This window comes from Schistocerca gregaria, chromosome 6 (assembly GCF_023897955.1).
Source record: "Schistocerca gregaria isolate iqSchGreg1 chromosome 6, iqSchGreg1.2, whole genome shotgun sequence".
NCBI lineage: Eukaryota > Metazoa > Arthropoda > Insecta > Orthoptera > Acrididae > Schistocerca > Schistocerca gregaria.
In genome coordinates, this window is record NC_064925.1 from 86,161,756 (window position 1) to 86,175,989 (window position 14,234).

The 14,234-nt window shown below is 38.2% G+C and overlaps 1 protein-coding gene across 2 annotated transcripts in view; it reads left to right on the plus strand.

The window, feature by feature from the left end:
- LOC126278356 (THO complex subunit 5 homolog) overlaps positions 1–14,234 on the plus strand; it is a 155,945-nt gene that overhangs the window by 51,344 nt on the left and 90,367 nt on the right. For both annotated transcript variants that reach the window (XM_049978411.1, XM_049978412.1), the window contains exon 7: positions 5,495–5,618. In XM_049978411.1, coding sequence (XP_049834368.1) covers positions 5,495–5,618 — 124 coding nt within the window. The remainder of the gene's footprint in view (positions 1–5,494; positions 5,619–14,234) is intronic.

Consider the following 14,234-nt stretch of genomic DNA (forward strand, 5'->3'; position numbering starts at 1 on the left):
CTAAAGGGAACGGAGCACTGGTGATGTCATTTCACAGACGAAATATTGGCATGGACAATGAAGTGGCATTGTAACTTCATTTTCTGCCTAAGTGTAGTCATGATAGTATTGTTCTGAACAATCAGTTTGTGTTTGATAAATCTTACAGAGTAACATACACACAAATGACCAAGCTCCAATGTTGGTTTATCATATTTATATTAGTTCTTTTATAGATTACAAATTTTGCAAATTATGCAACAACAATGGCAGAAAGTATAATTATACTTTTAAAAAAAGTGTGAGGTGAACTTATGAGCAGTTTCATGCAAAATTGGTTTTTCCATAGAAAAATCAAAGTTTTCGATGGAAAATGTATTCAGCCAGCTAACCTATGAAATGTTTGATGCACAGCAGTGAAATTTATAATAATGCTTGTCAGAAATTTTCAGTTGGTACAATGTAAGCTGTGTTGTTAGGGTCCTGCCTCAACACACCCTTAAAGAAACAGCAAAAAATTTTTAACAACCAATGGTATACGTGAGAGCTTAGTTTTTCTTGTAGTTATGTAGTATTATATTAATTTAAACCATTAATTTTTCCTATTTATGGGTTCATGTTACTTAACAGTGATGTTATAATGTAACTGGTTGATAAAATGTATTCACCAAGTGGCAGCAGGAGAAAACACACACACACACACACACACACACACACACACACACACACACACACACACACACACAGATTTAGCTTATGAAAGCTTTTGAGGCCAGTGTCACCTTCTTCCAGCATAAGAGTTGAAGGATGAAGGAAAAGGACTGCAGAGTTTTAGGAAAAGGTATACAGTTCAGAAAAGTCACCAGTAACCCCAGGTCAGGGGAGACTTACAGTACAGGAAGAGAAGGAAATGTTGCTGTTGTCTGACTACATGACATGTCCTACGCTCTGAATATCTGCTGCCTATGGCAGGCGAGATCACATGACATGAGATACGATTGGCTGACAAAAGTGCATTGCACTAAGCAATCCCAATTTCAGTGCTTCAGAAGCTACTGTGCTGTATTTGGTGCAATTTTTATTTGTACTTTCACAGTATGAAGATATACAGTGTACATGTTGCCATGCCTCCAAAACGCATTCCTTTTTGCAAGGGTTTCATTTCCTAAAGTTATAGGAAGTTGTACACTGGAGTATAAAACCTTTCCATTCAAATGATTAATAAGTTTTACAGCTCAGATGGAAAATATAGTGTCACTGAACACATGGAGTATAGTGTACTTTCATGCGGGAAAAAGTTATTTGTAACTGGAAAATTGGAGATGTTTTCCTTGGCCACATATACACCCTGAAAGAATTTAGAAAAGAAATGAAAATATAAACAAATAACCATCATATGAACTTTTGCTCTAAGAGAAAAGAAATTGTTTGATTACAATTGAGTGACATGAACCATAATGAATTTAATGTAGTGGTCAACTATTCTACTCCCTTCTGTACACATCCGTCATACAAACAATATCGACACCAGAATAACTTAGAATTTCATGCAAGATACTTCCCAATGATTGTGATTGCAAACATTTAAAACTTGGTCTTGCAGCACCTGCTGCTCATTTTGATCTATATCGATGCTCAGTACCAAAATGCCTCTAGTGACAAATAAGTACAGGCACTTGGCAAACTAAATGCAAAACATGAGTATGATGTACTTGGGTGACCATTTCGGCCAACAACTACATTTTATGAAAGTGGGTGATCGCACACAAGGTTGAAGTGCATGTGGAAAAGACAGCTATGTAGATGGTAATGATCAGAAATTTGTGGTGCAGTGGGCCAGTTTGTCAACATCTTGGAAAATGATATAGTTCATGTGTATTGAACACAGGACCTAAGCTCATTGTAAACTGGGATGGGACATTTGTGTTGAAATGTTTTCATTTTGCCAGAGAGAGAGAGAGAGAGAGAGAGAAAATGACAACATGGAGTGGGGAAAGGAATAAAGGGGAAGCCACTTGACATAATTCTGCATAGAGCACAATTTAGTCATTGCTGACACTTGGTTGAAAAATCATGAAATATATATGCACATGCAGAAGAGATCAATAGACTCCATAATTGTTCAGATAAGGTTATAGAGTGGTAAGAAATTTTGAAAGCTAGGTTTAAACAGTAAAACGTTTCCAGGAGCAGACGTTTACTCTTACCTTAAATTATTGGTTATGAACTGCCGGCTTAAACTGAAATAATTGCAGAAGGGCTGGAAAATAAGGGAGTGGGACTTGGATAAATTGATAGAACCACTGGCTTATGAGATGGTCAAAAGAATTATATGCCAACAATTGACTAAAACTAAGAAAGGAATACAATAGAAGATGAGTTGAAAAAGCTGTGGCAACAGATGATCAAATAAGCAAAAACCAAGGTTGATAAAATGTTGGATAACACACAAGAAACTTAATTTAATTGATGATAATAGAAAATATAAAAAGGCAAGAAATAAAGTAAGCAAAAGGAGATACATACACTATGTGATCAAAAGTATCCGGGCACCTGGCTGAAAATAACTTACAGGTTCATGGCGCCCCCACTGGTAATGCTGAAATTCAATATGGTATTGGCCCACCCTTAGCCTTGGTGACAGCTTCCACTCTCTTAGGCATATATTCAATCAGGTGCTGGAAAGTTTCTTGGGGAATGGCAGCCCATTTTTCACGGAGTGCTGCACTGAGGATAGGTACCTATGTCGGTTGGTGAGGCCTGGCACGAAGTCGACGTTCCAAAACATCCCAAAGGTGTTCTATCGGATTCAGGTCAGGACTCTGTGCAGGCCAGTCCATTACAGGGATGTTGTTGTCATGTGACCGCTCCGCCACAGGCCGTGCATTATGAACGGGTGCTCGATCGTGTTGAAAGATGCAGTCACCATCCCAGAATTGCTCTTCAGCAGTGGAAAACAAGAAGGTGCTTAAAACATCAATGTATGCCTGTGCTGTGACAGTGGCATGCAGAACAACAAGGAGTGCAAGCCCCCTCCATGAAAAACATGACCATACCATAACACCATAGCCTCTGAATTTTACTGTTTGCATTACACATGCTGGCAGATGATGTTCACCAGGCTTTTGCCATACCAACACGCTGCTATCTGATCGCCACCAAGCGAGGTGTCGTTTGGCATTTACGGGCGTGATTTGTGGCGTATGAGCAGTCGCTTGACCATGAAATCCACCTTTTCTCACATCCCGCTTAACTGTCATAGTACTTGCAGTGAATCCTGATGCAGTTTGGAATTTCTGTGTGATGGTCGGGATAGAAACCGCCTATTACACATTACAATCCTCTTCAACTGTCCGCGATCTCTGTCAGTCAACAGACGAGGTCGGTCTGCATGCCTGTGTGCTGTAGGTCCTAGGGATGTTTAGGATTGTGGAAACCTTGCATACAGGCATATGTGAGAAGTGACATTCAATCACCTGACCACATTCGAAGTCCATGAGTTCTACGGAGTGCCCTATTCTGCTCTCTCATGCTGTCTAATGACTATTGAGGTCGCTGATATGGAGTACCTGGCAGTAGGTGGCAGCACAATATAATATGAAAAACGTATATTTTTGGGGGTATTCGGATACCTTTGATCACATAGTGTATGAGATACATGAAGGCTTCAGGCTTCAAAATAAATGAAATAATATCAATTCCAAAGGAGGCAGGTACTGACAGCCATAAGTATTACAGAAGAAAGGAAAGACTAGTGGAAGTTGATCTCATGGAAGATCAATTTGGCTTCTGGTTAAATGCTGGAAATTTGCTGTAAAAAAGAGAGAAAAAGAAATCTACTGTTACAGCATTTGCAGATTTAAAGAAAGTGTTTGACAGTGCTGACTGGAGTATGCTCCTTGGTTTAAAGTGCACTTACGGTGTCAGTGGCTCTTTTGCTGTGTGCTGCTGTTGGTAATACATTTCTATCGGTCATAGCCAATCAAGTGATAGTATTCAGTAGTTAGTCAAAATCACAGAATCTATTGATTTGTTTCAGTGGATGATACAAATTGATTGCTGTACTTCAGTTTTTAATTTTGATAGCATGAAACTGATGATTATTAATGTGGCTATTATGGATTATAAAGTAGGTCATTGGCTTTCACGTGTATTTCTTGTAGTGTATTTTCTGGGAATTCCGTTGCAAATAATTAGCTTTTCAAGAACTGCTAGCTGTCTGTCAGCCAAACACTTGAAGGATGTAAGGCTGAACAGTGCAAGGAGGTGCAAATACTCGACAGGTATGTACTGAGACACACAACATGCTGATTGTGAGAAAGAAGTAAATAGTTCATCACATGCTCCAACACACTGTTAATTACACTGAAATTTGCTATTTTTCACAAGATAAGAATACCTGTCCCACGGCTGTGATTGGTTCCTACGCAATTCTAAATTTGCAGACAGCTGCACCAAATGGATTCACACTAGATGCCCACTGGGCAGTCTTACTGAATACACACTGTACTTTTCTCTTGACCTCACCATTAATAACTGTTACGTGCCCAGTATTTTAGATCCCTACAACCATCATACCCACCCCTATGATTGTCCAAACCTTTCAGCACGGCTGACACCAGTCCCAGGATATGATGTGTCTCATTCTGTCTGAAGTATCCTCAGCAGTGGATAACACCTGGTACCTATTTTTAAGTCATAGGTAACAGTTGAGTGGCCAGTGCTCACATTTGTCTTCCATTTCGAGGCCTTTCACTCCAGCACTGACAGCCATTCAACCTCACTTGACAACTAAGTAACCAGATTAAGTTCATCAAAAAGTATAATGGCATTAGTTATTGTAGTTAATAGTTGAGGCAAAGAACAGATTGCATCTATTGCCCTAAATGCCCTTTTATCGCTGGCACAGTTCTTATCCACCTTTCACTGAAAGTAAGTTCTGAGGCAAAGATGAGTGAAAAGCTGTGAAATTCACAGAGACATGGTACACACCTTCCAGTTTTTATGGTAAAATCACTCAGAGGTGGTACTTTCAGTTCTTGAAGCAGCCATGTTCCTTCTTCAGGAAGGAAAGAGCAATTGATTGGGAGAAGAAGGGAAGGCTGATGCATGAGTAAAAAATTTCAGTTTAATCAAATAACAAAAGAATTCAAGTAATGATAGATAAAAATTTTGGATCACTAAGGCACTTTCAAGTATGTGAAGTTCATAAAAGCCTGTGAAAAACAGAAATAGTGTGCTGAGACATTCTGTTAAGTCTATGGGGGATATAGGTCAAAAACATTTGAGAAACACAAACATATGACTCGTACATTGTGTAGGAAAATTGCCAGGTATGCCTAAATGTGGAAAAGTAGTTCAAGACTTTCACAGAGGTGAGGGGGCACATTCTCGTAGGTGCTTCTGGCATGTAAACTTGTTTTGTTGATAGTGTTTCTACATTTATACATTTTCATTTATTTAAATATTGATATTTTTGTATCAAAGAACTGTACATTGTTCTTTATTTCTACAGGATACTACAGAATTTCAGAATAGACACCACAGGAAATTGTCCAAAATAGATAGAATGGAAGAGAGAAAGAAACGGCTTCTTCTGAGACACCCGCTGTCTGTGGAGATTGTGATCAAACAGAAAGGTGAGATGTAACACCTGCTAAATATACACCAGTGTCCATAACTTAAGTGTAGTCTGGAGAAAGGCAACTGGACACAGAAAAAGTGAGCCAAAGTGCAGACAGTACTTTCTAAACTCGATTAGAAAGTTAATGACAAGAAATGCATTATACTACAGTGCCTTGGCCACATTTTCAGTTTCATGTGAACAGAGGACAGTGTCATAAGCGATTTAAAAGAAGTCATTTTTCTGCATAGCCTGTTCTTTATTTTGAATTTAAGATCATATTTAATCATTATGCAGTTAGCTTATTTCACCCTCTTGGACATTACAAGCTGCAATTGTCGTCTGACATCATCTTCAGTCCAAAGACTGGTTTGATGCCGCTCTCTACGCTTGTCTATCTCGTACCACACTCTTCATCTCTGAATAATAATTAAATCTACATCCATTTGAACCTGCTTATTGTATTCATCTGTTGGTCTCCCTCTACAATTTTTACCCCTTTCCACCCCCACTTCCCTCTATTACAAAACGGATAATTCCTTGGTGCCTCAGGGTGCACTCTGTTAGCTGCTCCCTTCTTTTAGTCAAGTTATGGCGTAAATTTCTTTTTCCTCAGTTCGATTCTGTATCTCCTCATTAGTTATTTTAGCAAAATCTTCAGCATTTTTCTGTAGCACTACATTACAAATGCTTCTATCATCCTCTTGTTTGAACTCCTTATTGTCCTCGTTTCTATTCTGTACAAGGCTACAATTCAATAAATACTTCAGAAAAGATTTCCTACCACTTAAATTTGTATTGGATGCTGATAAATTATTTTTTTGAGAAATGCTTTTCCTGCTGGGTTCAAATTATTTTTTTGAGAAATGCTTTACCTGCTGGGTTCAGTGTGCATTTTTTTATCTTCTCTACTTTGGGCATCATCAGTTGTTTTGCTGCAAAATTAGGAAAACTCAACTGATTTTAGTGTCTCATTTTCTAATCTAATTCTCTAAGTATCACCTGATTTATTTCAGTTACATGCTGTTACCTTTGTTTTACTTTGTTCTTATTGATCTTATAACTTCTCTTTAACACACTATGCATTCTGTTCAACTGCTGCTCCATGTCCTTGACTGTCTCTGGTAGAGTTACAGTATCATTTGGGAACCTCAAAGTCTTTTTACTTTTTCTCCCTAAACTCTAATTGTATTTCCGAATTTCTCCTTGGTTTCCAATACAGCCTGCTCAGTGTGCAAATTGAATAACATTTGGGATAGACTACAAGTCTATCTCACTTCCTTGTCAACTGCTGTTTGCTTTCATGCCCTTCTGCTTTTATAAATGCAACTTAGTTTCTGTACAAACTGTAAATAACCTTTCACTTCCAGTATTGTACTCGTGCTACCTTCCAAATTTCAAAGAATGTATTCCAGTCAGCATTGTCAAAAGCTTTCTCTAAATCAACAAATTACATAAACATAGGTTTTCTTTCCTTTAACATAACTTATAATTCAATTCATGGGATCAGTAATACCTCCTATAGTACTACATTTCTCTGGAACACAATCTGATCTCCCCTGATCAAATGGCCTGCAAAATCACCTGGCTTGAACCCTGTAGAAAATCTGTGGAGCATGTTGGAACAGCAGGTAAAATTACATCATCAACATCCCCACAATTTGATGAAATTAAGCGATCAAACCCTCAGCAAGTGGCTTAACCCGGACGTGAAATACTTATGAAGTCCAGGAGTAGAATTCCACAGTATAGTATGATGTGTAACATGACTAATTTTTTCATCTGGTGAGCTACTAATAGCAGGCAAATAGTAGCTCTCTTGTACAAGGTCTATTCAATAAATAAATGTTATTTTTTGGTGCTGTCTTAAAACTACTGGGCTAGCATGCCTACTTTTTTAACAGGATGCTGAAAATCAGTGAAACAAGGTGTTGGCACCCTTTTTGATTTGCACCAAGATGTATCACCAGACTTTAGATTTCTGTTAGCTGAAAGACTGAAACCAATCTGAATTCACCATTGGGAGGCAGTGGGGTATGGTGAAAGTTGTTTGAGTTAACACAAATGCACCAGTAGGCAGATAAGTGCAAATGGAGTGTAAAAAGTGTTGAAGATTCACTTTGTCCAGGATACTTTGTCTATGCAGTCATGGAGAACAGTATTCTGAGGACTGATAAGTTGATACAGGAAAACAGGTGTATTACAGTGAGGGATATTGCAACAACAATGAACATTAGTGTTGGATAAGCCCACCATATTGATGTTTGTTCCAAAAATTTGACATCAGAAATGAAAGAAAGATATAGGGACGTGTGCAGGAAGATCTCAGATCTGGCACCTTCAAATTATCACATTTTTAACCCATTGAAAGAACCTTGTAGTTGCTCAAGGTTTGCTGATGATGGGGAAGTCCAGGTAGCAGTGCATAACTGGTTCCTCAAGCAAGCCCACAAGAATTCTTTTCACATGGAATTGAGAAGCTGGTCCATCGCTGGCATAAGTGCACCGAATCTTAGGTGAACTATGTGGAAAATAAATAAGTGTTGCATTGCATTCTCTTAATAGATTCTTTAAAAATTCAGTTTTTTTTATTGAATGACTCTTGCAAAATTGAGGAGGCAGAATTGGCCTTCTTTCTAATTTAATTTGTTAAATTTACACGACATAAGCATGAAAAACCATTAAGCATTATATTGATATTTTATTGTTTATGCAGCATACAACTCAACTTCTCTGGTGTCCTTGTCTTCCCTTTTTTTTTAAGAAAAAGAAAAAAATCTCTTATCTTCACTCATTCCATACCACTGAAGATTCTTGATGGATCTGTGGGACATATCAAATGAATGAATACCATTTAAACCTATTGTTACAAGGAAACCAAAATTATTTCAACAGAGAATGTGCTGGGCACGTCCAAATTAACATTTACTGTTATAATGCGCTGTTGGACTGTCCTTAACAATTAATCATAATAGGCAGACTTCACTGTCAAAATTTCAAATTCACGGATTTGCTCTTGATTCACAATGTACTGTCCTGAGAGTACATTGTAGGATGTCCGTTGGAGTGGTGTACATAATGCATCTTGTTTCTGTTGTGCATTTAGTGCATTTTTGACATATATTCAAATTAAAACTGATAGTCAAGTCCACAGTTCAACATTAAGGGAACTACAGACAAAAAAGGAATGTAGGCTGTGAGAAACATGAGCTACACAACAAGGTTAGGTTGACCAGGGATGTCCATGTGGTCTTATTTTACAAATATTACTGATGTATATTGAAAAATCCAATAGAAATGTTATGTATTATATCCCAATTCAATAATTTCAAGAATAAACTTAATCTATATGAAGGCAATTCAAAAGAAAAAGTGGAAAATTTGTAGTAATAGATGGAAAGGCATCGAGTAAAACAGAAGTAATATCTGGCGTTCCCTAAGGAAGTGTTATAGGCCCTCTATTGTTCCTGATCTATATTAACAACATATATTACCATCATGTAAAGTCATCAGATGATCAAAACGACTTGCAAAATGATTTAGATAAGATATCTGTATGGTGCGAAAAGTAGCAATTGACCCTGAATAAAGAAAAGTGTGAAGTTATTCACATGAGTACTAAAAGAAATTAGCTAAATTTCGGTTACGCGACAAGTCACACAAATCTGAGGGCTGTAAATTCAACTAAATACTTAGGGATTACAATTACATATAACCTAAATTGGAATGATCACATAGATAATATTGTGGCTAGAGCAAACCAAAGACTGTGATTAATTTGCAGAACACTTAGAAGGTGCAACAGGTCTGCCAAAGAGACTGCTTACACTACGCTTGTCCACCCTATTCTGGAGTATTGCTGTGTGGTATGGGATCCGCATCAGGTGGGACTGACGGATGACATAAAAAAAGTACAAAGAAGGGCAGCTCATTTTGTATTATTGTGAAATGGGGGAGATAGTGTCACAGACATGATAGGTGAATTGGAGTGGCAATGATTAAAACAAAGGCATTTTTCATTGCGACGGTATCTTCTCATGAAATTTCAATCACAAGTTTTCTCCTCCAATTGCAAAAACGATCTGTTGGTACCCACCTACATAGGAATAAATGATCATCACAATAAAATAAGAGAAATCAGGGCTCGCACAGAAAAATTTAAGTCCTCGTTTTTCCCGCGTGCCATTCGAGAGTGGAATGGTAGAGAGACAGCATAAAGCTGGTTCATTGAACCCTCTGCCAGGCACTTTATTGTGAATAGCAGAGTAATCATGTAGATGTAGATGTAGATGTAGGTACATTTATTAAAGAAAGTGAAAAAATGCTGTTTGGTTATTGATTACGTGTCAGTGTAATACTTAAAATTGAAGCCATTACTAAAGAAAAAGTTTTTCGCTGTGTTTCTGAAGAATTATCAGAAACATTCAACAAATCTGAGGTGAAATAATTATTTCCTTATAAGGCAAAACTCTTGTAGATTAAATACAGTTACAAGCAAAGTATTGACTTGTACTTGAAACACAGTGCATCATTTTTCACAAGATATTTTTGTATACAGGATAAACTATATTGTTGTTAGGTTGTGCTACATCTGCTTGTAATTATTAACTCTGTCTTAAGATATGGAAAGGTTCATATTCTACAAAAATTGATGAGCATCAATGAAATGATTAAACACTCACAGCACAGTGTCAGTGCCAGAGACAGGGTCACATTTATTTGAGATGTGCTTGTGTGAATGTGTGTGTTTTGTGTACTTCAGAAGAAGGCCTTTTGGCTAAAAGCTCACATGTTTAGCAGTCTTGTTGTGCTTGTCTGCAGCTCAACATCTCCTCTACGTAATGAACCGCAATCTATCCTTTTCATAATATTGTCAAAATAAGTGGTGTACTTTATGTTAAGAAACTTAATCATTTCAAGTAGCCTCCAGTTGAAGACAGATCACTATTGGCATAGCTTGTGGTTCATTATTTGACCATTTCTGAGGTTGTTATTCATATAGCACCTTCTATTTTACACCACTAAAGGAGAAGAATTTGCAAAATTGTATTATGGAAATAACTTGGGGCAACATTTTCGAATCTCTTTTGGTAACTTTCAAGGCAGAAGCTCTTCATTGATTTATTCATTTACAGAGTTTACTGTTACATTATGTCAGAAATTGGAAACAACAGTAGCACTGAAATGCAAATCTCTTTGTGCCTGGCTATTGAAGCAGGCAGTGCAGTGGTAAAACCCCAGGCTCGTATCCAAGAATGGTAGTTTGAATCCTAACCCAACCATCGAGATTTAGGTTTCCTAAATGACATGAGACAACTGGTGTGGTGATTCATTTCAAAGGGTATGGCCAGTTTCCTTCTCCAGTTTGACATGTTGCATGTCTCTTTTACTTTACTCTTGTAATTTCATAGGAGAACAACACGTCATTGTAATACGGTGGACCATCTAATTATTAAACAGGGGCCTGTGTTTGACAAGGGTAAAGACTGACATCAACATTGTTCAGAACTCATTCACACATCTCTTGCATGAATTTAATGCAAGATAAATTAAAATGATCAGCCTTTAGTCTCAAGATTGCTGATTGCTATGAGCAAAGACAAATTAATGACTGAATGCAATACGTGTTCAGTTATTACATCTCTTCACAATGACCTCCTGACTTGGATCCTATCTGTAACAAATTATACGATAGCAAAAACCAAAATTATACAATAGCAAGAACCAAAATTGCCAGCACAGGGAGTGGGTAGGTCTAAAGTATTTATGAAAGTTCTAAACAGTTGTTGCTGTTGTGGTCTTCAGTCCTGAGACTGGTTTGATGCAGCTCTCCATGCTAATCTATCCTGTGCAAGCCTCTTCATCTCCCAGTACCTACTGCAACCTACATCCTTCTGAATCTGCTTAGTGTATTCATCTCTTGGTCTCCCTCTACGATTTTTACACTCCACTCTGCCCTCCAATACTAAATTGGTGATCCCTTGATGCCTCAGAACATGTCCTACCAACCGATCCCTTCTCCTGGTCAAGTTGTGCCACAAACTTCTCCCCAATCCTATTCACTACTTCCTCATTAGTAATGCAATCTACCCATCTAATCTTCAGCATTCTTCTGTAGCACCACATTTCGAAAGCTTCTAAACAGTACCACATGTAATTACTTTAAACCAGCCAACAAAATAATTGAAACACAACTTGCACATGCAACAGACCATTCCAGTATCGCTGACCATCAATAAATTTCCCTATGGTGTCTCAAAATATAGTAATTATTATTGCTACATTTCATTGAACACTTAGATGTTGTGTAGAATTTTTGTTCTTCCTTATACACAAACTATTAAGGAAAAACGAAAAACAAATGCACAGGAGACTGGCTCTTTACAAACAATAAAGAAAATATATTCTTCCTTAAAAATGTAACATTTAATAATCTTGATAGAGCCTTGAGCCTTTATCTTCTCTCTCTCCCCCTGCCACCCCCCCTCTCTCTTTCTCTTTTTCTCTCCCCCCCCCCCCCTCTCTCTCTCTCTCTCTCTCTCTCTCTCTCTCTCTCTCTCTCTCTTTCTCTCTCTTTCTCTCTCTCTCTCCCCCTCTCCCCCCTCTCTCTCCTTCTCTCCCTTCCAGTCATCTGCAAGATATTTTATATTTTGACAGCTGTCATTGGCATCTTAAGCATATTGTAGTATGTCATTCCGCCCCTAGCTGCGGCATAATTCTTCACTTTTAGTTTTGTGGTTTTATTTAATGTTTTCATCCTTTTTTCTCATCAGATATTCTTTAATATCAATAACGTGCTCACTTTAGCAGTTTTTCCTCTGTCACCATTTAATTTTCAGTTGTCGCGAAACAAATGAAAACAGAGAAAGCAGATATATTCATCTTCTTCTGAAAGTTCTACAGATGAGCATATGCAGAGAGAGGCACATTCACATTTTTGTAACAGATTTTCTATTATAAACAGTGAGTCTCTAAATACAGTGGTGTGGCCTACCTCAATTATTTTTCTGCTTATTCATTCGTAATTACATTTCAAAAGATGGAGAAGCCAAGAAATACAAACAAAGTAAACGAAAAATTTGTTCTGGAAGTTGCAGTCGTAGAAGAAAAGCTTATATAATTATGTTCTACAGCAAAAGTCGAAGATGTGTTCACTGCAGGTTGTGAGATAGTGGTCAGTTGTGCACTCTGTTTCTCGCTCTCCCTGTGTCCCATTCTTTAATATAAATATTTGTTTCCCACTCTGATTGCAGCAAACCGTATGAAGTTTTCTGGTCTCTGGCGCTGTCTAATTAGGAAGTCCATGTGACAGGGATCATGGCTCTCATTTAAGCAGTGCCGTATGGCTGTATGAACACTACCTCTGTATTATGTGATGTAAACAAATCAGTGGCTGGCAAGCACTTGGTAAATTGAACCCCAGACCTGTAGTGTTGCTTAAATTGAAGCTATGATCCCTCTAAGATAAACTCACATTACTTAGACTTTGGACTCCCCGCCCCCATGAACCATGGAACTTGCCGTTGGTGGGGTGGCTTGCGTGCCTCAGCGGTACAGATGGCCGTACCATAGGTGCAACCACAACGGAGGGGTATCTGTTGAGAGGCCAGACAAATGTGTGGCCCCTGAAGAGGGGCAGCAGCCTTTTCAGTAGTTTTACGGGCTGATCTGGCCATGTAACACTAACCAAAACGGCCATGCTGTGCTGGTACTGTGAACAGCTGAAAGCGAGGGGAATCTACAGCCATAATTTTTCCCGAGGGCATGCAGCTTTACTGTATGGTTAAATGAAGATGGTGTCCTCTTGGGTAAAACATTCCGGAGGTAAAATATTCCCCCATTTGGATCTCTGGGCGGGGACTACTCAGGAGGACGTCGTTATCAGGAGAAAGGCAACTGGTGTTCTACGGATCAGAGCGTGGAATGTCAGATGCCTTTATTGAGCAAGTAGGTTACAAAATTTAAAAAGGGAAATGGATAGTTTAAAGTTAGATATAGCAGGAATTAGTGAAGTTCGGTGGCAGGAGGAACAAGACTTTTGGTCTGGCGAATACAGGGATAGGGGTAATGCAGGAGTCAGTTAAATAATGAATAAAAAAATAGGAGTGCAGGTAAGCTACTACAGCATAGTGAACACATTATTGTGGCCATGATAGACATGAAGCCCACATCTACTACAGCAGTACAAGTTTATATGCCAACTAGCTTTGCAGATGATGAAGAAATTGATGAAATGTGTGATGAGATAAAAGAAATTATTCAGATAGTGAAGGGAGACGAAAATTTAATAGTCATGGGTGACTGGAACTTGAGAGTAGGAAAAGGGAGAGAAGGAAACATAGTAGGTGAATATGGATTGGGGATAAGAAATGAAAGGGGAAGTCATCTGGTAGAATTTTGTATAGAGCATAACTTAATCATAGCTAACAAGTGGTTCAAGAATCATAAAAGAAAGTTGTGTACATGGAAGAAGCCTGGAGATACAGACAGGTTTCTAATAGATTATATAATGGTAAGAGAGAGATTTGGGAACCAGGTTTTAAATTGTTAGACATTTCCAGGGACAGATGTGGATTCTGACCACAATATATTGGTTATGAACTGCAGATTAAAACTGAAGAAACTGCAAAAA